The sequence below is a fragment of the Ceraceosorus guamensis genome, assembly GCF_003144195.1.
Source record: "Ceraceosorus guamensis strain MCA 4658 unplaced genomic scaffold IE81scaffold_14, whole genome shotgun sequence".
NCBI classification, from domain to species: Eukaryota; Fungi; Basidiomycota; class Exobasidiomycetes; order Ceraceosorales; family Ceraceosoraceae; genus Ceraceosorus; species Ceraceosorus guamensis.
The window spans coordinates 287,146-307,751 of record NW_020290009.1 but is presented as its reverse complement, the minus strand read 5'-3'; the positions used below and the strand labels follow the sequence as shown (position 1 = coordinate 307,751).

General features: G+C 55.8%; 6 protein-coding genes across 6 annotated transcripts; 2 read left to right on the top strand and 4 right to left on the bottom strand.

Annotated features, from left to right (window-relative positions):
• Positions 1 to 666: 666 nt before the first annotated feature.
• IE81DRAFT_287758 (catalase) lies at positions 667 to 2,157 on the top strand (the record flags this gene model as incomplete). The annotated part of the gene is made up of 1 exon (XM_025511730.1): positions 667 to 2,157. One exon carries the CDS (start codon positions 667 to 669, stop codon positions 2,155 to 2,157), a length of 1,491 nt encoding a protein of 496 aa, XP_025371263.1.
• A 298-nt stretch (positions 2,158 to 2,455) lies between these two features.
• Positions 2,456 to 4,427, bottom strand: IE81DRAFT_321766 (putative GAL7-UDP-glucose--hexose-1-phosphate uridylyltransferase). Its single transcript, XM_025513445.1, has 4 exons — positions 4,099 to 4,427; positions 3,829 to 3,971; positions 3,615 to 3,672; positions 2,456 to 3,528 (listed from the first exon to the last, which is right to left on the bottom strand). The coding sequence occupies exons 1-4, from the start codon at positions 4,181 to 4,183 to the stop codon at positions 2,630 to 2,632; spliced, it is 1,185 nt and encodes a 394-aa protein (XP_025371262.1). The 5' UTR covers positions 4,184 to 4,427; the 3' UTR covers positions 2,456 to 2,629.
• A 302-nt stretch (positions 4,428 to 4,729) lies between these two features.
• On the bottom strand, positions 4,730 to 6,314 carry IE81DRAFT_346038 (hypothetical protein; the record flags this gene model as incomplete). Its single annotated transcript, XM_025515989.1, has 3 exons — positions 4,730 to 5,563; positions 5,635 to 5,915; positions 5,987 to 6,314. 3 exons carry the CDS (start codon positions 6,312 to 6,314, stop codon positions 4,730 to 4,732), a joined length of 1,443 nt encoding a protein of 480 aa, XP_025371261.1.
• A 2,412-nt stretch (positions 6,315 to 8,726) lies between these two features.
• On the bottom strand, positions 8,727 to 11,341 carry IE81DRAFT_287825 (catalase-domain-containing protein; the record flags this gene model as incomplete). Its single annotated transcript, XM_025511735.1, has 10 exons — positions 8,727 to 9,338; positions 9,404 to 9,616; positions 9,684 to 9,753; positions 9,828 to 9,902; positions 9,970 to 10,205; positions 10,330 to 10,623; positions 10,704 to 10,736; positions 10,803 to 10,818; positions 10,885 to 11,041; positions 11,107 to 11,341. The coding sequence occupies 10 exons, from the start codon at positions 11,339 to 11,341 to the stop codon at positions 8,727 to 8,729; spliced, it is 1,941 nt and encodes a 646-aa protein (XP_025371260.1).
• Positions 11,342 to 12,330: 989 nt separating this feature from the next.
• On the bottom strand, positions 12,331 to 15,151 carry IE81DRAFT_47427 (hypothetical protein). The gene is made up of 2 exons (XM_025517364.1): positions 14,813 to 15,151; positions 12,331 to 14,748 (listed from the first exon to the last, which is right to left on the bottom strand). Exons 1-2 carry the CDS (start codon positions 14,975 to 14,977, stop codon positions 12,649 to 12,651), a joined length of 2,265 nt encoding a protein of 754 aa, XP_025371259.1. The 5' UTR covers positions 14,978 to 15,151; the 3' UTR covers positions 12,331 to 12,648.
• Positions 15,152 to 16,084: 933 nt separating this feature from the next.
• Positions 16,085 to 19,554, top strand: IE81DRAFT_287700 (phosphatidylinositol 3-kinase; the record flags this gene model as incomplete). The annotated part of the gene is made up of 11 exons (XM_025511726.1): positions 16,085 to 16,341; positions 16,413 to 16,565; positions 16,642 to 16,726; positions 16,817 to 16,849; positions 16,928 to 17,368; positions 17,432 to 17,713; positions 17,790 to 18,134; positions 18,202 to 18,847; positions 18,926 to 19,015; positions 19,101 to 19,348; positions 19,420 to 19,554. The coding sequence occupies 11 exons, from the start codon at positions 16,085 to 16,087 to the stop codon at positions 19,552 to 19,554; spliced, it is 2,715 nt and encodes a 904-aa protein (XP_025371258.1).
• Positions 19,555 to 20,606: the final 1,052 nt, after the last annotated feature.

The window sequence follows — 20,606 nt, the reverse complement described above, 5'->3', positions numbered from 1 at the left end:
CGCTCTTTTGCAACCTTCGGCAACTGAACGCACGACTTGCATCACCTCTGAGGAGTGTGGGGGTGGAGGCTTTGCGCCAGCACGCGAGCAGTGTGAGTGCTGTGCAATAGGTGATCGGTCCGTGCACATGCAGCAAGCGTCAAGCCGCCCGGCCGACAAGCGCGCAAACGAGCGCGTCTGGGCAGAGGCGGCGTTTGAAAGCTGACGCAACCTCGCCTCGATGTTGGTGGCGCGTGCAGGACGCGTGAGTCACGAGTGAGAAAGTGCCCTGAAGAGGCAACTCTTGGGGGGGTGCCCATGCAATCACGCGTATGCAGCAAGAGCGTCGTGCGTTGACGGCGATTGAAAGACGAAGGCCGACCAGCATCTGCTCCGCGAGCAGTCGTGAGTTGCAGCCACACCAAATCACGAATGCCGTCACACGGCGGTGGGGCCTCGCTTTCAGGATGCACGACTGTCGGCGAACCGGGCGTCGAGCGTTCGCCCAACGGTCGTGAGTGGTAGAGTTTGCTAGACGCTTCTGCTCCCACGCACAATCGAATGCCGCGAGCTACGCGGACGAGATATATAAACCGAAAGGTTTGCACGTACACTTCTTTCATCCCACACCCACGACTCTCGCGAGTTTACTATCTTGCACAACCACACATCCCGCACACATACACAATGCCTTCCTCTGAAGTGTTCACTTCTGGCCCGGAGCAGGTGGCCTACACCACCTCCAACGGTGCCCCTTACCCTGAGCCTTACCAGGCCCAGCGCTTCAGCAATGGCAAGAAGAACATCGGCGGCCCCTTGCTCTTGCAAGACTTCCATCACATCGACCTCTTGGCACACTTTGACAGGGAACGCATTCCCGAGCGAGTGGTGCACGCCAAGGGCGGTGGTGCTCACGGTGTCTTCGAGGCTACTCACGACATCAGCGATCTGTGCTGCGCTGAAATGTTCAAGAAGGGATCCAAGACTCCCCTCACCATGCGGTTCTCCACCGTCGGTGGCGAGTCTGGTTCAGCCGACACTGCTCGTGACCCCCGTGGCTTCTCTGTCAAGCTGCGCACATCGCAAGGCAACTGGGATTGGGTCTTCAACAACACCCCCATCTTCTTCCTGCGCGACCCAGCGAAGTTCCCCCACTTCATCCACACCCAAAAGCGCGACCCTCAGACCCACTTGAAGGATGCAGACATGTTCTGGGACTACCTCTCCCAAAACCCAGAGTCCGTTCACCAAGTCATGATTCTCTTTGGTGACCGAGGTATCCCCAAGCGTCATGACTTGCAGCACGGCTACTCTGGCCACACCTTCAAGTTCATCAACGCTCAGGGCGAGTGGCAATATGTTCAGATTCACGTTCGATCGGATCAGGGCACCGACTTCTACACTCAGGAGGAGGGTGTCAAGCTTGCTGGCGAGAACCCCGATATTCACAACCAGCAATTGTTCGAACAGATCGAGAAGGGTCAATTCCCATCCTGGACCGTCAGCGTGCAGACCATGACTCAAAAGCAAGCCGAGGAGTTCCGCTACAGCGTCTTCGACTTGACCAAGGTCTGGCCCCACGCCGAGTTCCCTTTGCGACCCGTGGGCAAGATCACTTTGAACAAGAACCCTTCCAACTACTTTGCCGAGATTGAGCAAGTCGCATTCGCACCCAGCCACCTCGTGCCCGGCGTTGAGCCCAGTGCAGACCCAGTTCTGCAAAGCCGTCTCTTCTCTTACCCCGACACACATAGGCACCGCCTGGGCGTCAACTACCAACAGATCCCCGTCAATGCTCCGTTGGTTCCTGTGGCCAACTTCCAGCGCGACGGTTTCATGTCGGTGAATGGCAACCAGGGCAGCCGACCAAACTACGTGTCCACCATCAAGCCATTGCAGTACCCCAAGCAAGTCAGCGTTCAGGATGCCGTTCACCAAGACTTTACCGCATCGACCATCAGCTACTTCTTGTCTCAAGTCGATGAAAAGGACTTTGAGCAGCCTCGCGCGCTGTGGGAGAAGGTGTTCGACGAGCAGGCCAAGGAGCGTTTCATCAACAACGTCTCTGGTCACTTGGGCGGCGCAAAGTCTCGCGAGATCATTCAGCGTCAACTCGCCGTCTTTGGCCGCGTCCACCCAGACATTAGCAGCCGCATCAGCGCAAAGATTGGCGCTTGACAATCAGCCGTAGCTCATTTGTGATCTCTTGATTTCTCACCAAAATCAACCCACCCACACCACATTTCTTCTTCTACTTTACCTTTCTACAACTCATAGCGGGAGCTACATCGTGGATGAGCTACACCCCACGCAGCGCGTGTTCACTCTCGAACACGGCAACATCTCTTCATCCTCGACGAAACCTTTTTTTTTATGTCACACATTTGGCTAGCTCTCGCGTCACTCTTGTAGGCTTCCCCCGCATCGCTTAGTCTCCGCTTTCACGTTTGCTCAAAGCGCACGCCACCGAAAGAAAATGCAATTGATTTCAAAGCAGTGATTGATTATTTGTGAGGCCCGAGCGTGCGCCTAGATATCATGCGGCACATATCCCAAACTAATCGTTCGCTTCTGCGTTGAGTCTTCACACAGCGATCCTGACTGCGCTGACGAGCATCAGAGGAGATATATCTGCATGGCATCGCATCGCTCACTTGACGGTGTAATGTACTTCGCTGCAATTGCGTATCCTCTCCGCAGCTTGTTCAGCCGTCAGGTCTCTCTGCGGTTCCGCCATCATCTCGAATCCGACCAAGAACTTGCGCACCGTAGCGCTCCTGAGCAGCGGAGGATAAAAGTGAATGTGAAACTGGGCAAAGTCTGCCACGTCCGAGGATGCCGATGCGGCGCCATCTTTACCGGTCGTCGTAGCGGGCACGGGCCTCTGATGAATGCCCATGGAGTAGGGAAAGGAGCAGCTGAAAATGTTGTCCAACCGACAAGCCGTCCTTCCGAGAATGTCTGACAGACTCGAGAGCTCCTCCTCTGTCATGTGTGCTAGACTATTGATGTGCCTCTTGGCCGGCAGGATGAGCGTCTCGAAAGGCCAGACTGCCCAGTAGGGCACCACTGCGACGAAATGCTGATTGAGCGTGATCACACGAGGCCTTCCGGGCGTGTTGAGCTCGAGGTGAACATATGTCAGCAGCAAGCTCGGCTTCCCGTTCGAATCCAGAGGCGCGCCCCTGAGCACTTCCGGCGCAGCATTGGCTGGCTCCAAAGCGTATGCCTTTTGGTTCTCCAACTCCACTTGCGGCTCTTGAGGGACATAGTCTAGAGACCAAATCTGGCCGTGTGGATGAGGATTGGAGCATCCCATGGCGGATCCCTTGTTCTCGAAGATCTGAACATACTTTACAAAAGGATTTTCGGAGGATATGCGAAGGTAGAGAGATTTCCAGGCTTGCACGATCCTGAGTATGTCCACACTGGCGCTGTACGGGGCGCTGGTCAGCTGCGCGATGGTGAGGTTGTGCGAAGGGTGAAAGCAGATGACGTAACACCTCCCTCTCGCTGGAGTCGACCTAAGCAGCGGATGCGACGTAGAAGCTGCAGAGCAGGTCAGACGGCAAGTCATTTCAGACCATCATGGTGCTCTGTATGCTGCCGCGCACGCGCCTCCAGGACATACTTACCATCTTCCTTGAACTCCACATCGTCAGGTTTCAATGCGGCATAGTCGTTCTCGAAAAACTGCAAGGCAAGGCGAAGGGTGCCGGGTGAGGGTCAGCAACATGGATAGGAAGATCTTCCGCTGCTCTTTTGCTGTTTCCCGTCCGGCCAGTCACCGTGCCGCTGGCCATTGGTCCAGCCTCGTGGTGACGTGTGACCCCCGCTCGCCCAACTCACATACGTTCCCTCGTACTGTTCATTCTTTCCTCCAGTAGCTCGGTCGTTGCCTGGGCACAGGTAGCATTTGGGATCGTAGGCCGGTAATTGTCCACCCGCACCAGCTTCCTGAGCTCCTTGCCAGGGCCTTTGAGTCCTATGCGCTGCGAGTGCATGCACATGGCAGTCCGTGGGAGGTACGCAGCAGTCAGCACGACCGCTCGCTCTACAACACGAGGTTCATCTAGCCAAGGCGTAGCGTAGCGTGGCTCGGCGTGCGGTGACACTCACGAGAGCAGAGCACATGGGAACCTGTGAGCGGGTTCCATCGCCTGTGCGGATGCTGTGAAGGATCGAAAGGGGTTGCGCTGGACATTGTAGCGAGAGCAGAATTCGGGATGCTGCAAGGATCAGACAGACGTGCGCGCCAGAGGTTGGTGTCGCGTGCAACAGCTGAGATCAGCGACGACGGATGAAAGGGGGCAGGAAGTGCACGAGAGAGTATTTGCTACTAAAGCAACTAGCTTTCTGTGCGCTTCGACTAATGGAGGGACCGCCTTGAGCAGCGCTTGATGAAGTTATGCTTGAACGACATGGTAGAAGAGACAAGGAGGAGTTTTTGCAGGGGTCTATGCTCAAGGCGAGAAGTTTGCCGGCGAGTCGCGTTGCATAGCATCAACAGCAGGTACGTGCATGCACGCGTCCGCGGGAATCTCGCCGGGGTCGGAGGATTTCCCGCACGCGCCGACGGTTGACCCCGAGAAGGTGCGCTATATACCCTCCGTCAACACTATCATCATCCGCGCGCGTGAGCGACTCTGACAACTAAATTCTTAAGATTGGCAACAAGGATGGGTGATTACAGAAAGCGAAATATCAGGAGAGATGATGTTGGTGTTGTTTCGGGTACGTTGCACCATAATTAGACTCCTGGGACACCCTTTGCGCCAGGGAATTTCTTGTAGGCGTCGAGAATGTTGATCTTCTTGTTCTGGTCAAAGGGACGGCAAGGGTTGTCACCGCTGTTTGCAGCCTTCGACCAAGGAGCCTTGAGGTTATCGCTGAGATAGCTGGTCACCTGGCCAAGGGATTTATATAAGACGTTCAGTTGCGTAGGTACAAGCTCTTCGATACCAGCTTGGTAAAGGAAGCAGAGGAGTTCCTGGGGGTCCTTGAGAAGACCGGCCAGGTTGAAGACACCTCCGGACAGGTCGCCGACGTCGAGTCCGGCAAAGGAGTTGACGGTACCAGTGTTACCACCGAAGGAGAGCAGCGAAGGGTCGGTACGTGCAGCAGCCAAGAGCGTAAGAGCAATGTCGACGAGGGAGAAGCTGGAGGCCAGGGGACGACGCTTCCATCCAGGGATAAGTCTCTCTTGACCGCGCTTGTAGACGAGCTTGCCGTTCTCCTTGTAGATACCGAAGAAGGCGTGCAGGTTCTTTTCATCGAGGTAGATACGGTTGTAGCCCTCGGCATCGGCAGTATTGTTGGCAGCGAACTCGGTGACGAAACGCTCAGCAGCAGTGGTCACGACCAGACCACCAAAGGCGGACTGGAAGAAGCGGGGGTTGTTCGCAACACTGTAGTGCCACCTTGCGGACTTGTGCTTGAGCATGACCTCAGGGGTAAAGACGTCCACGCCGTCTTGAGAGTTGTTGCCACCGTCGGCGAGCAGCTCCTCGTAGAAGGGCATGTGAAGGTCGACGTTGTTACCACCGCTAGCAGGGTCGTACAAGTCTTGACGAACGATGGAAGCCTGAAGTGTAGACACGGTGGAAGCGGTCAGTCGGCGGATTCTGCGGTGCTGACGTTGCCACTGCTACTCACATCTCCTTCGTAAACGTTGTGGGCGTTGATGCCGGCGGGGTCACCGAACAGCAGGTTGGTCAAAGAGCCGAGGCTCTTGGACTTGTAGGGGCCACCAATGGACCAGGTGCCGTCGAGGATGTTACCGTTAAAGATGACGGCGTAGGCGTTGAGGGCCAGCGCAAGGTCGGGTCCGACACCAAAGACCTTGTTGATGGCATCGATACCCTGGGTCAGGGTGGTGACACCGGAGCGGTCAAGGTAACCGTGGTTGGCGAGCAGGTTGAGACCAGGGCAAGGACCTGCCGATGTGGGACCACATAACGAGAACGTCAGACGCGTATTCTCGACCACTGTTGCACGAGCCACTCACCTCTGATGTCGTTGGGGCCGGGAGCAATGAACTTGTGCTCGTCAGAGGTGAGATCAATGCTCTGCTCCTCGTCGTTGAACTTGAAAGTTGCAGGGTTGATGAGGGCGGTAATGTCACGGTCACCACGTTGAGCACGGGGGTAGATGGGTCCACCGTTGCGGATTTCCTCAGCGCGCTTGACGAAAGCCTTGATTTCGGGACGGTCAGAGTTGAGGTCCAGGCCGCGAGCAACTTCGTCGAAGGACTTGCCAGCGAATGAGGGCAGGGCGGAGACTGTGGTCGAGAGACCAAGACCGGCAACGGTCAGCAAAGGGAGAGTGAACTTCATGACGAGGATGGTGCGAAGACGGCCACGAGAGGATGAGGGGGGTGATGGGAAGAGTGGAATTGATAGGGAGAGGAATCTGGATGGATAGATGGCAAGTGAGCTCCTTTATGTAGCTTTCGTGAGAGAAGCCATACAGACCGACGTCGCTTCGTGACAGAGCATGGTGCTCCACGCGAGGGCGCCGAGTATCTTGGAGAGATCTACATGACAGCCTTCTCTTCTCCCACGGTCTACCTCGCTCACACGGTGGTAGAATCACGAATGTTACACGCCTGCACTCCAAATGGCGCAAGCCCTTCGGGTCCAGGTCTTTCTTGCAGCCAATGAGTGAGGCCATGATCGTCAAGGGTCCATGGCAAGCAGTGCGATTGGTGCGAGAGCCGGTGACGTGCTCGTGCCAGCTTTGGACTCTGCGGAAGCTTCGCAGTCTTGCTTGAGGAGCGTGAAAACTCTCCGGCACATCGGTTGTACTGGCTGTGTGTCGACCTGCGCACGTAGCGCGATTGGTCATCAGCTGTATGAGAGCAGCCCCAAGTCACCGGCCGAGCGCCCTGAGCAATAAAGAGCCAAGAGCAGCTCGCGCATATGTCTAAGCGATGGAAGCTTGTGCGTTCGGTCCGAGGCATGCTCCAATAGAAGAGATCTCAGACGAACGTCTTTTGACGCTACTGAAAGCTTTTCAATCTATTCGTCATGTCTTGCGCCGAAGACGAAGTCCCTCCATATTGCCAGAGGATTCGACGATATTTGGACCGTTGCGAAGCGTCGCATTAGAGCTGCCCTGATCCGTGGGAGAAGCCTGTGCTCCAATCAGGTGTCGGACCAATGCTCACTTGTGCGATGATTGCACATCAAATGCGTAGGCTCCCACTGGATGACGAATCCACGAGTCAGCACAAATGCACGGAAGACCAAAGTTCGGGAGTCCGAGAGGGATGCATCAAATCTGCCATCCTGCTGCAACGCAAATCCAGCATGCGGCACGCCGCCGTTCCGAATGTCCTGCAAGCTCTACGGATTGCAGTAAAGCCTTCGCTGACTCGAACAAGACAGTCTAGCTGAGAACGCTGACGCGAACCCGGACTTTTGCACGTCCTACAGCGAACCTCGCGCTCCATTGCTGATCCCGTCCAAGCATGCTGAGCCGGGTCCCCACCCCATGAGATCTTGGCACTCGAGCCTATCACGACTACCCGCCACTCATGACTCGCTTCTCCAAGTTTGGAAGCGACCAAGATCGCGCGCGCGCTCCGCCTCCCCGGATCTGCGGCAGTGGGGTCCCCAGCCGACCGCAATGTATTCCTGGCTCAAACTTGCTTTCCGGCGGCCTGATCTGCAAAGCAGCCCCTCTTGCCGCTGCAATCCTCTTCACCTTGCAGCGTTGAGCCCGATTTCCGAATCGAGCCGCTCTGCAGACGCCGCCAGAGCAAAAAGGCTCCGAGTAGAATAGCTTTGATGACTTGTTCGGTGGGATGGTTGGGGTGACGCTGCGCGCGACGGTCACGCGAAAGAAGTGTGGATGGCGAAATCATGTGTGACGACTGCTCCAACTTGCGGCAAACTCCGAAAGCGTAAAGGCAGCGGCGCATGCGAGTGCGGTGTGTGCCTTAGCTCCGAAGCCGCATCTTTTTACTCTGCACGACGCATCAGCAGAGAGCATGCAGCAGCTGCTGCAGACGGTGGTGCACGCGTGCGAATCGATCCGCTAGTAGGGTCGCACGCCAAAGAAGGCGCAGCTCACAGATTTGCGCGACAAATCATCCATCCACGAACACTTGAAGAGTTTGGGCCGACCGATGTAGACCACTCGATACAGATCCCCGAGAGAGAGGACCCTCCGCACGTGAACAAACATCATCACGCTCTCCAATCACGTCGTTGTTGCTTTCTCAGCACAAGCGTGGAGCAGCGTCGAATCATACGATGCTACCCACAAAGTCGAATGCTGATTGGCAGCTCTTCTCAGCGATGGCGTCTCGTTGGTGGAAGGCGCCGAGCTCGCGCTCGAGCTTTCGCGCAGAGAGTGGGGGGAGCAACGCTCGTAGCTCTGGCCTGCACTCTGACTGTCAGCCACGCCGAGGACCGGGCTGGCCGAGCGGTCCTCGGCGTGGCTAAGTAGTGCTCCTCATCTCGACGCGCATCATCAAGAGCGCCAACGCGTCACCTTTGAACCGTGACGAGGACATTGTTCAACGAATAAATTCTACTAGGGCGCACACTTGCCCTGCATCAGACTCACGCCATCGTCTACATGACTCATTTGCTGAGCAACAAGGAATTTTGGACGCCAAGTCTCAGAGGACTGATAGACATTGTCAAGGGGGTGGTCAACACCAACTCGTTGCGAACGAGTGCACGTGGACATGAGAGCAGGGAGGCTGGTAACTTCGCACGCCACGCTCAGCCTGCTGCTCAAGGTGAGGCTTCGTGAGCGGTGCTACCGTCTTGGCTGCTGGCAACATTGGGCTTCTCGTTGCTGGTGCCGTTGCCTCCCTTGGACTTGTCGGTGGTGGCGCTGGTGGTAGGCGTAGTGTTGCCCACTTCACCCTTCGGCGCATCCACCTTCTTGGGTGGGGTGTTCGTACCGCTACCAGCCTTTTGGGGTTCGGCATTGCCTTGTGCTCCGCTGTCGACACCCTTGCTGGTCTTTGCTGGCGGGCTACCTTGGCCTGTCGTAGGCTGCGAGTCACCGTCTTTCGGAGCAGCAGTGTTTGGCGGGCTGCCATTGCCACCAGCATCACTGGTCGGTACCGTCGAGGTGCCACTCTGACCAGAACCAGGCGTCTGCGCCGGACCTCCCGGTACGGCAATCTCAGATGGGTCCTTGACTCCATCAATTGGAGGCTGCTTCTTCGCCTCGGCAATCGCGGCCGCCACGTCCTTGCCTAGGCGCGCGTCGATCTTTTCGAAGAGCTTGATGCACTCGTTCTGAGCGTTGGTGTTCTTCATATGCGCCATGGTGCCGCCAAAGTTGGCTGCGATGTTGACCTTATCGTGCTCTGCGAGTTCTTGGTAAAACGCGCGCTGCACAATGGACATCGTTACCGTCTGCAGCTTCTCTGTCTGACGCGCGTCCATGGCATACTCACGGGCTGGTCGTAGTCGAGCTCCTGCATCTGGCTCTCGAAAGATACGACTTTCTTCTCGTCGAGATCCTCCTTAGGGTAGACGTATGACTTCACGTACTTCAGTGGGTCGGTACTGCTCGGATAAAGGGCTCTCTTGCCCTGATTTCCATGCACTGCAATTTTGCCGTCACGTTGAAAGTGAGCAGTCTGAGACAAGGGACAGTTCACGGGGATCTGTCGGGGACGCACGGCAAAACCCTTTAGTACACAGCCGCCTCAGGGAGTGTCTCCAGTAACGCACCTGAAGATAGTTGGCACCGAGACGGTGCCTTGCTGCGTCGTTGTAGCTGAACAGACGCGACTGCAAGACGCTGAAGGGAAGCGTTGATCTGGAACCTGTGAGCACGGTTCGTCCAGACACGTCTCCGCGTATCTCATCGCTCACGGATCGTTGGATGGCGCCCAGCCTTCGATTGCATTCGAGGGGCTGAAGTGCACTTGTTCAATTTCGGCAAAGTAGCTGAGACCGAAAGAGGCTGTGTCAGTAAGCAGGCGATCAACCTTTTGCGCGCCAAGTCGGGGCGCACTTTTCCACATTCTGGGTCAACGTCATCTTGCCGACCTCGTGCCACTGGGCATCCATCCAGTCCTTTGTCAAATCGTTGACATTGTATTTGTACTGTCTGCCTTCTTCGATGGTCTTGACGGCAAATTTGACCGTCCACGATGGATGCTCGGAGCGCTCGATGGCTTCAAACAGATCTTGTGTGGCCCACATCTGGTTTTGACCCGCGATGTAATTGGCTTGAGGCCCAGTGAAGTTCTGTGCGGGTGTATGCAACAGCTAGTCAGATTTTGTTGCACCGACGGGCCATTGACACTGCTCTTCCACATTGCTCGCGGTCCTCATGCGTTCTTCCGACGCGATACTTGGCTATCAGACCCACCTTGACACCCTGATCACTTTCAAGCTTGACCTTGACGTGCACCCAAGAGCCGTCTTGTTGGACCAGTCTGTACGTGTGGCCAGACCAGCCGTGCATATGGCGGAAGCCAAAAGGCGTCCCCAAGTCAGAGAACAAGCGCAAGAATTGCAAGCTCGCTTCAGGGTTCTGCCAAAGGTAATCGAAGACCATGTCTGGGTCTCTTTGATTTGTCTGAGGATTGGTCTTCTGAGTGTGAATGAATGCTGGGAATTTGAGGGGATCGCGAATGAAAAAGACTGGAGTGTTGTTGAACACCTACATGGTTCCGAAGAGTTGCATCGTCAGGCGCAGGGCGTTACCGGGCGAGAGAACGAGACGCAGTGACGTGCACTCACCCAGTCCAGAATACCGTTGTCCTTCGTCCGAATCTAAGCAGCGAGCAAGCACGGGTTAGCCAGTCGCAGGGAAACGGAAAATCTGCTCGAGTTATCTACCTTGATGGCAAAACCTCTGAAACACGACGGGGACTGCGACGTCAGCTGCCACCACGGCTTTCGAAACCCCCAGACCACTCACCGAGGATCACGAGCCACATCGGGACCGCCGCGTGCAGAGCCGACAGTGCTAAAGCGAGCGGTGATGCTGTGGCTGCTGCCCTTCTTGAACGCTGGAGACATGCTGTACTTCTCAGCAAAGTCCGTGGTGACCTCAAAAGTACCATGAGCGCCGGCGCCTTGTAAGCAGAGAAGCAACGTGAGCCGCCTTGTTTTGCCGGATAACCTACTTGGCGCTACTCACCGACGGCATGTACCACGCGCTCAGGGATGCGTTCGCGGTTGAAATGAGCCAGATCATCGAAGATGTGAGGGCTGGTGAAGAGCAGTGGCCCATCGACGCCAACGCGATTGACGGCATAAGGACTTGGTGCTGCTACGCCGTTCTCGTGCGTAAAGGTAAGCTGGTTGGAAGGCAAGAAAGACGCTTCTTCCTGCGTTTTCGTGCCAGAGAACACTGCGCGAGGAGCAAGGCGCATTGACATTCAGAACGGTTCTCCCCACGTCGCCGACTTAGCCCTGGGACTTACTCGCCCAGGCCTGACCGGCGCGCTTTTTCAACCATTCGGCACGCTGACGAATGAAGCGGTCTTGGCCGGCAGCCTCGGCCTGAAGGGCGATGCTGATGGCCAAGGCAACGAAAAGGACCTGTACTCGCATGACCGGACAACAAGGCGGGGGCAAGGAAAGGGGCTGGGAGAAGACTGTCCGGAAGTAGGGTGAATGGAAGCCGGTTGATGGGCAGGCAGACTGGAGAGCCATTTATATGTGCGACGTGAAGCTCGCGGCTCAAGAAAGAAAAAAAGTTCAAGGTGCTGCGCAGACAGACACCTTCACAACGCAGCCCAAGGTCAATACGCTGTTCGCCGAGGTGAGACACAGCAATCCAGCGCTCAAATGCGTGGAGCCATGATCAGCGCCGGATTGCAAATCAGTCTTGGCCAGACGTGGCGCTGGCTCAGCCATCTTGGCGAAAGCACTGCCTCGGGGATGAAACACGAGTGGTCGACCGGATCGCGTCTGCGCGCATGGCTATGCGACTGATGCGCAGAACTTTGAAAGAAGGCTGTCTGGGCAAATCGATCGCAGGAAGCCAGAACCCCATAATGGCTGTTGAGTGGACCTGGCCCCGTCGATGAACACCGCTGCATAATTCAATAGGCCGTCTACACTCACGACTGAGGTCAAGAATCGCTTACCGACACGCGGGTGTCGCAGCATCATAATGGAGACGCCCGTTCCGCCTTTGCTGTGCCCGATGCCGCCAGGGCATGCCCATTTCAAAGACCGAAAAGACGTCAAGTGTGTGGCGCGGCTCAGGAACAAGCATGGTGCACAGTGCACGGCTCTGCCAAGTGTATGCGGAGCTTCTGGATTGTCCCTTTCGTGGCTTGATTAAGCCCGTGGCTGCCTCTCGATGGCTCATATTACGCGAAGCGCTCTCGACGCACCTGTATCCGATGAAGAAGCTCCAGCTGCCCAATTGAGTGCTTCTAGATAGGGGTATGGATGAATGAGAATGCCTTTTGAAAGGCGCGCAAATTGGTGTGCAAACGCAAACAGAGGCGCCAGACCTACCCGCTAGGAGGCAAAAGCAGCCAGCTGCTGGAGCTAACTTAGAGAAGATGAAAGGAACTCATAACGCATTTTAACGCGGATACGAAAGCTCGCAAAATGCAAAGTGTGGACCGATGGGGCTGGATTTGCTACCATGGTTACCACTACAGTCCTCTTAGACCCTCGAAGCGAGCCCCACTCTCCTCGCGTACCGAGGCCCGATCTACGCTCAAGACTCGAGTCCGATCGCCGGCTGCGTATCTCTGTTGCCGATACCGCCACAAGATAGACACAGCGCCTTTGTGCAACGACCGCCCCCGGCTCCACAGCCAGTCGATGTTGAAGCTGGAAATGCAATGGTCTTGATATAGCGATCGACATCCAGCGACATTTGCTCCAGCGGTGCTGATTGGCGTTTCATTTTTGAGGGTGTCATCGAGGTAGCTCGTACCGCTCGACGCGCCGTCTTGGGTGATTCGGCTAATTGCTCGCGCCTCTGCATGGGACGCGGCGAAGAGAATGCAAACTTGCGAATGACCCGTGGTGACAATTGAGGTGCAGGTGCATCATGCCTTGGCCCAGGCGGCTGATTGCGGAGCTTCTTCCTGCTCCGCCCCTCATCTGAGCTCGAGTCGCGATCAAAGGAAGGCTCCTGCGCTGCAGAGGTAGTGCCTCCCAAGCTCGAGGTTGGCGCTCTCAACTCTGTTCCATTCATCTGTGACTGCGTGGCGTAAGTGCCGATCTGCGCTTGCCACGGCTCGAGCTCTAGATGCGAGGCCTGGTCGACAACCCTGTGGGGCGACGCACTTCGATGCTCGGCTTGTTGTGGCCTGCGCACGCTCAAAGACCTGTATGCTTGGCTGTTTGCCTTTTGCTCATCAAGGTGCGATCGACGCTTTGCTCCGCCACTTCTTTTCACCTGCAATTGACTTTCTGCTTCGCGGGCGTCGGTCTCGTCGTCATCGTCACTGGAGCTTGGCCGGCGTTTAGAATAAGACAATGCTGTACCCGTACCCATGGACGATTGCCGTCCCAGCTCTCTACCAATGTCACCGCGTGACATCTGACCATCTCGATTACGGGATGCTGGATATCCTTCATCTCTCCTTCGGGTTTTGCAATGTCCCTCTGGCCACATGTCAGCGAAGACGCGCCGAACGTTGTAGCAAGGCTTTGCTCGAGCTCTGGAGCTGCGTCGGCGCTCGGGCTCCTCGTCCGGCGGTGGAGCGGAGGTTCCCGATTCTACCGACAAATTTGCTGAATGTGCCGAAGCAGGGGCTATCAACAGAGACGTGGATTGTTGACAGATTGCGCGTGATCTGAGGTTTGGTGCCAGCGTTCTCGCTGACGGACAAAATTGCAGGAGTTCTGCGAGGCCAGGAAGATCGCCATAAGGCAGTGACTCGCCTATGCCCTGCTCGCCCATTTTGAATCGCTTTGTTCTTCGGTCGAATGGCTGCAGTAATCTTTCCACGTTCGCTCGCTTCTCGTACAGCACCTCGTCCCAGTCGTATCCATCTGAGTCATCCGAGAGGACATCGAGCTCATCCGACGAGGAGCTTGCTTGCTGAGAAGCCACCTTTGCTGAAGGCAAGTTGACGGGCCGACGCCGCCTTTGGTTGTCGTAGTCGCTTTCGTATTCTACGCTGCTCGCCCCGGAATCTTCATCGTAGCCATCCGAGAATCGACGTTGGGCCTCCCAAACGCCATTCCTCGAGGTATCAGAATCGCCGTCAATGTCTCTATCACTCCCTGAGCTTGCGTTCTGCTCATCCTCATCGATATCTCCCATGATAGCCCTTCTGTGCGCCTCTGCTTCCAGGAATTCCGCTAGATGAGGATCGCTTGCGTGCTCACCGCTCGGCCAGTAGCCACGGCCATCGGGACATGATCCCATCTGATCCTCCTGCTTGATGTAGTCGCTGCGGAAGATGGCAGTGGCAGCACTGGCGCCCCAGATCCCGATCTCGTCCTCGTCGCTGTCCACCTCGCCCCACGGCTCGAGTGAGCGCTCTTCTCCATAATTCAGCTCCTCGTCTTTGATGAAGGCGCCAAACTCTATTCGCTTGCTGGCGATACCTTTCAATGTCCCTCGGTCTCGAATGAGCCGGGGTGGCCGAGCTCCCGAGCCGAGATGTATCTCATCCTGCGGAACCAGGTGGGCGTCCTCGAAGCGAGCAAATATGTCGTCCCAACGAGATTTGAGCCGCAATGTTGATGCGTACCGGGCGAACTCGACATTTTCGCTACCGTCAGGATTGAACTCGGCAGGTGGTCCAAGCTGAGACGTAAACTGGAAATGACGAGCATGGCTCGATTCTGTTCGACTCTGTAGAGAGCAGCCTAGGGTTAGCGCGAGGAGGAAAGATGACATCCCTTCTTGCGACACTCACCTGAATTGGCGAGTGTCCGTAGCTTGGTCCGGGTGTGTCGATCCTATACGGAGGCGGGAAAAAGCGCCAGTGGGGTTGTTGCTGAGGAGCTGCGGGAGAAAGGCTCGTTTCGCCTTGTTGCCAGCGCGGACTCGCCACCCCTTCTCCGGGTGGGCGGAGTGACATTGAGCTACAAGACGCTTGAGCACCCGCTCAGAATGCCTTGTCTGGGCTAATGCGCTGTTCAGAAGCCTCGTCGAGGAGAGCACACCAGCATGAGTTCCATGGAGGGTGACGCTGAGGGTAGCGAGGACCGAGACGAGCGCTTCGTGACGGACAAGGACAGCCGGGAGGTCTGTCAAGCCACGAGTGCTATTAGACTGACGAAGCAAATGCACCTGGTTCCCGCCGCTCCGCGAGTATCTGCAGGCCTGCGAGAGCTGAATCCAGAGGAAGACGAGTGGCAAGATGACGAAGTTTCAACGGAAAAGAACGATGGGGTACAATTTGCTGAGCTCGTTCTTGAATTGAAGTCATGGTCAGAAGAGTCACGGATGGAGTTCATCACTTCATCCAAAGTCGTGCCATCTGTGACCGTAACCCGTTGAATCAGAATCTTGAATCAGCCCGCCGCTTCGACGATGCGCGCAATCGTGAATCGTACGTGAACGTGAATGCATCCGCGTTCACCGCGCGCGTATACGCGCGCGGCACGCGTGCTGAGCGCGTCTTATTCCCGCGGACCGATCGCTCGTCCGCGCAATCCAAATCACTAATTCACGATTGTGATTGTGATTCTCTTTGGGTACGGTACCGTACCTTCCAGTTTTTTTATTATTCTGATGTTTCCTCTGGATCTGTGGAGTACCTGCAAGCTAAGTCACGTGCACCTGCCGTCGTCCGCTGGATGTCCTGGGTTGGATCGTGCATCCATGATCTTGACCGCGCCAGCAGGCATTCACGATTGGTGATTGGTAAATGATTCATGACACCATATTCCCTGAACGAGGAATGGTCCGCCACTGCTCAGGGAGCACGACAGGGCTCATCTGACTCTGACTCCCTCATGCAACGCAACTCACATACGACATTTCGCGTGCAGCAGCTTCTGACAGATTCTGCAGCTCTTGGGCGAGGCTGTGCTAGGTGTGCGCAGTTGGCGTCCCCCGGGCGCACGACATCGACGACGTAGGTGTCAAAGCTTCTACCATCAACGAATCTCGCGGACCAGACCTTGTGTTTCATTCGGTATACGACCTGGATACGCTTTCCACAAACGCATCCTCACTCGGCATGGACCGCGACGTGTACGCGCTGCTGCCACTCCCCGCGCTCGGGTCTGTGCCGCTATCTTTCCGCATCTCTTCGATACAAGGCTTTCTTGCCCGGCACTCTGCCGTGCAGCTCTTGGACGAGCCACAGGCGCGACTATGGGGAAAGCACAATGACGAATTTCCCGACCTTTACGTAGAAGTGAGGGTGTATGCGGACAACAAACCTCTTTCTGAGCCTGTTCGTACAAGCTACAAATCAATGAGAAATGGCTGGAGGTGAGCGAGCTTGCTGCAGCGAGTTGCACAACGGGGTGAACATAGCTGACTCGAGACCTGCGTATGCTCAGATTCAACGAGTCTATAACATTTGCGACCTTGCCACTATCCTCACTACCACTCAACTCTCAGGTAGGCTTGACCATCTGGGACTCCGCAGGAAGACTAGAGGGTGGTAAGAGATGCGTCGGCGGAACTACTTTCAAGCTCTTTGGCAAGAAAGGGTGAGCCGCAAATTGACACCCGTCTTACGCCAGGTGGATTCAAAGCTGATGGATCATCCCTACTTCTCCTGGGTAGCACCTTGAAAACAGCGTCACACAGGTTGTTCGTTTGGCCAGAGGTGCAAGCGGATGGAAGTGCAGAGACATCGACGCCATCGAAGGTCAGAGGTGCTGCTGCTGAGAATGTCGCAAGAGGCGGAGCAGCTCAAGGCTCAGATGCGGATGGGCTGGGAGTCGGCGCCAGTGATGAGCAGGGCAAGGATGAGATGGGTAGGCTAGAAAAGGTGTGTTCACGTGAGACAAGTAAAGCGCAACTGTACAGCGCTCTCATGGCTCCAACCATACCCGCCTCTGCGTTTCAGCTCATCAAGCTTCACGAAGCATCATCCCTCCCGCGGCTGGCTTGGCTGGACAAGCTGACCTACCGGCAGATTGAGAGAATCAATGCAGAGCAAGGTGTGCACTCTAAGGCTATGTGGCTTTATGTTGATCTGCCCCGTTGGGATGCGCCGGTCGTCTGGTGTGAGCTGGAAGGGAATCCTGCGCATACCATGGCATCGACCTCAGCAGCGCCTACAGGCGTTGAACCAGCCAACACCACGCCGGTGGTTGGCGCGATCGATACTGGCTTCTTCACAGTCTTTGACGCCGAGCAGATTCCCATGCAGGATCCTCTGGATGGTAGATGGGGACTATTGGAAAACCCAATCGAGGCCAAATCAAGGCGTCTGGCCAGAAGCCACCGCAACGGACCGCTCGATCGAGAGCTAAAGCCAGACGCCGCAATTCGAGACGAGCTCAATGTGAGTCGGCTACGTGATGGTCTCCACGTCCAAGCGCTGACGGAACCGCGCGGACGCGTCTAGGATATCCTCTCCTACCCACCCACTCGAGCACTGACCTCACGAGAAGCAGATCTCCTATGGTCGTTCCGCTTCTATCTGTCAAGATTCCCGGGTGGCCTGACTAAATTTCTCAAGTCTGTGTCCTGGTCAGATCAGGGAGAAGCAAAGCAAGCCACTGAGGTGCTGATGCCCATGTGGGCCAAGATTGGCCTAGACGATGCTCTTGAGCTACTTGGACCTGGCTTCCGTGACCAGCGTGTTCGGCATTACGCAGTTCAGACATTGGAGCGCGCCGACGATGACGTGAGTGTGACTTCGTGAAGCTCAGAGGATCTGGACGCGATCGCTCACACGAAGCGCACCGCTGCAATTTGTCCAGGAACTTATTCTGTACCTACTACAGTTGGTCCAAGCGTTAAAGTTCGATGACGCGTCAGCTGTTGGAGCTTCGGAGCCCGGACCATTGACCTCGTTCGGTCCAGAGAGCGGGATTCCCAGTGGAGCGAACTCTGCTTCCCTTGCACACACGGCAGCAGGCGACATCATCGGCGTCTCGCAGACTCTGAGGCCCTATTTGATCAATCGCGCTCTGAAGTCTGCTCAGTCCGGCGACTTGGTACTGGCCAACAACTTATACTGGTACCTGACGGTAGAGACGGAGGACAAGAGATGGGGCCGCATGTATCGAGATGCGAAGCAAGAGTTTCTGCGCTCGTGCGAGAGTGTGAGTCGTGCGATGTGAATCCTTGCACTGGCACTATAGTAACACAACAAGCTGCTTGTCCTCTCAGGTGAAGGTGGGCGATGCTCTGCTAGCCTCATTATTCAAACAACAAGCCGCGCTCGTTGCCCAGCTTAGCAAGCAAGCTCTCCTTCTTCGGTCCTCCAAGGACGCTCGCCCAAAGAAAATTGACAAGCTCCGAGCTTTCATTGCGGATCCAAAGTCAAAATTGCAGGATTTCGAGGCATCAGGTCTGCCGCTGCCGCTGGACGCCACGGTCCGCGTAAGTGGCATCAGGGCCGAGGAGAGCACAATCTTCAAGAGCAACCTATTTCCGTTACTGCTGCAATTTGACAGAGTACCGCAGCTGCAGCCGTCACACGAAACCGGAGAAGCGTCGACTGAGTCGTATGGCGTCATCTTCAAGAATGGCGACGACCTTCGCCAGGACCAGTTGGTGATTCAGCTTTTCACCTTGATGGATAAGCTGTTACGCAACGAGAATCTCGACCTGCGCATGACGCCCTATCGCGTCCTAGCTACGGCCTCGCTAGACGGAATGGTTCAATTTGTGCAATCCGCGAGCGTGGCAAGCATCCTGTCGACCCACAGCGGAAGTCTATTGAACTATCTGCGCTCATATCATCCTGATGAGACCAGTTTGGCTACTTATGGTGTGAAGCCAGAAATTCTGGACACCTTTATCAGGAGCTGTGGTACGTTAGCGGCAGCGAGACGATGACCTGCGCCATCTGACAAACGGCTAATTTGACGGGCCTCACCTCTCTGTGTAGCCGGATATTGTGTGGTCACGTACCTCCTCGGCGTGGGGGACCGCCATTTGGACAATCTTTTGTTAGCGCCTGATGGTCATTTCTTCCACGGTGCGTTGGAGGAACTGCGCTAGGGGCTGAAGCGTTGCCCTCACGACGCTAGAACTGACTTTGCATCTTTCGATTTGTGACCGAGCAGTGGACTTTGGCTACATCCTTGGCAGAGACCCGAAACCGTTTCCTCCAGCTGTCAAGCTTTGCAAGGAGATGGTGGATTGCATGGGTGGAACGCAATCGCAGCACTACTTGCGGTTCAAGAGTCTCGCTCATACGGCTTTCGCAACTTTGAGAAAAAACGCTAACCTCATTTTGAATTTGATCGCGCTGATGGTGGATGCCAATGTGCCCGACATCAGAGTGGAGCCAGACAAAGCCGTACTCAAGGTGGGTCGACTAGGCGGAGAGCTGCGATGGAATAAGCTGCTCATCTCCCAAATGACTTGGTGGTTTGCCAGGTTCAAGAAAAATTCCGCCTTGAGCTTGGAGAAGAAGAGGCAATCCAATTCTTCGACGGCCTTCTCAACGAGACATCGTATGTCACCATGGTATTTGATCGGCTACACGATGCAGCACAATTCTTTAGGTCATGAAATTTCGTCTTCGCGACGTCCTGCTCAAGACTATCATTTGCTGTTGGTCACACCCCAGTGGAAGATGTGACCTAATTGTCCGTGCGGCCGGCGCCGCTTCTGCGTGCATGCATTCCTCGGCGAAATTTTGCGCGCGGCTCGACGATTTTCTTCCGATGAGCGCTCGAGCCCCGCACTAAGCTTTTGCGCGCACAGACACCTCAGCAAGCGATATGTCTACAAATGACCGATCTCACTCGCTTCATCTTAGCGCCCTCATCACCAACATCAACGTCAGCAGACAGACAGCCTTCGCTAAAGTCATTCTGAGTCGACGTGCGTCTCTACGCCAGCAGCTTTACCAGCACGCCTGTTAACAGCAGGCTCAAATAGCAGTGGAGCGCTGGATCTCGAGACATACTCGACACCCCTGCATCCAAGAATCCGAAGGGGGAGGGGCCTGCGTGCATGCACGCACTCCTGTGTCTTGCGCAAGCAAACTCTCGACTCCTCCAGTCCCAGCTCGAGGAGCTACCACAGGAGTTTTAGTCGACCAGCAATCATCTATTTCTCTCTGTCACTCTCACTGCATCACGTGTCCGTCATTACTATATTACCAGCGCTATGGGGCTATAGACCCTCTTTGGAACCATTTCCACATCGGCCATCCCTAATTTCAAACGCGTCACTTCGTGCACGGATGGAAAGCAAATGCCTCTGCGCAGACAGGCAATCAAATAAGGTGCCCGGCTTCCATGGATTAGCGAAGGGGGCAAAGGCGCAGTGTGAGATGCTGCAGTCATTTGCAAGGTCGCCCCCCTTTCCGTCTCAGCGCCCTCTGTACCAATGAGATCTCGATTGGCAAAGCAGTCGGAGGGTTGAAGCGTCCGTCTCGACGGCTAGGCTATCCTTGGTCGTTGGCGCCCGGGACCGCGTTATCATTTGGCAGCTCATTCCGTCATACATAGAGTCGGCTCGCATAGCCACCCCGAGTGGCGCTTTCGCTTCTCCCATAGTGCTGGATCGAAACTTGGCGCATCTGCAGCAAATTGACAGCAATTTCGCCCAGAGGA

What these genes read in the sequence shown, in the direction of transcription:
- IE81DRAFT_321766 (XM_025513445.1), bottom strand. Translation starts at nt 4,183, where the DNA reads ATGTCCAGCGCAACCCCTTTCGATCCTTCACAGCATCCGCACAGGCGA. An exon ending in TTCCCATGTGCTCTGCTCTC is followed by an intron (nt 3,972 to 4,098) that starts GTGAGTGTCACC and finishes ATGCACTCGCAG; the next exon opens with CGCATAGGACTCAAAGGCCC. An exon ending in AACAGTACGAGGGAACGTAT is followed by an intron (nt 3,673 to 3,828) that starts GTGAGTTGGGCG and finishes CTTGCCTTGCAG; the next exon opens with TTTTTCGAGAACGACTATGC.
- IE81DRAFT_47427 (XM_025517364.1), bottom strand. Translation starts at nt 14,977, where the DNA reads ATGTCACTCCGCCCACCCGGAGAAGGGGTGGCGAGTCCGCGCTGGCAA. An exon ending in ACGGACACTCGCCAATTCAG is followed by an intron (nt 14,749 to 14,812) that starts GTGAGTGTCGCA and finishes TGCTCTCTACAG; the next exon opens with AGTCGAACAGAATCGAGCCA.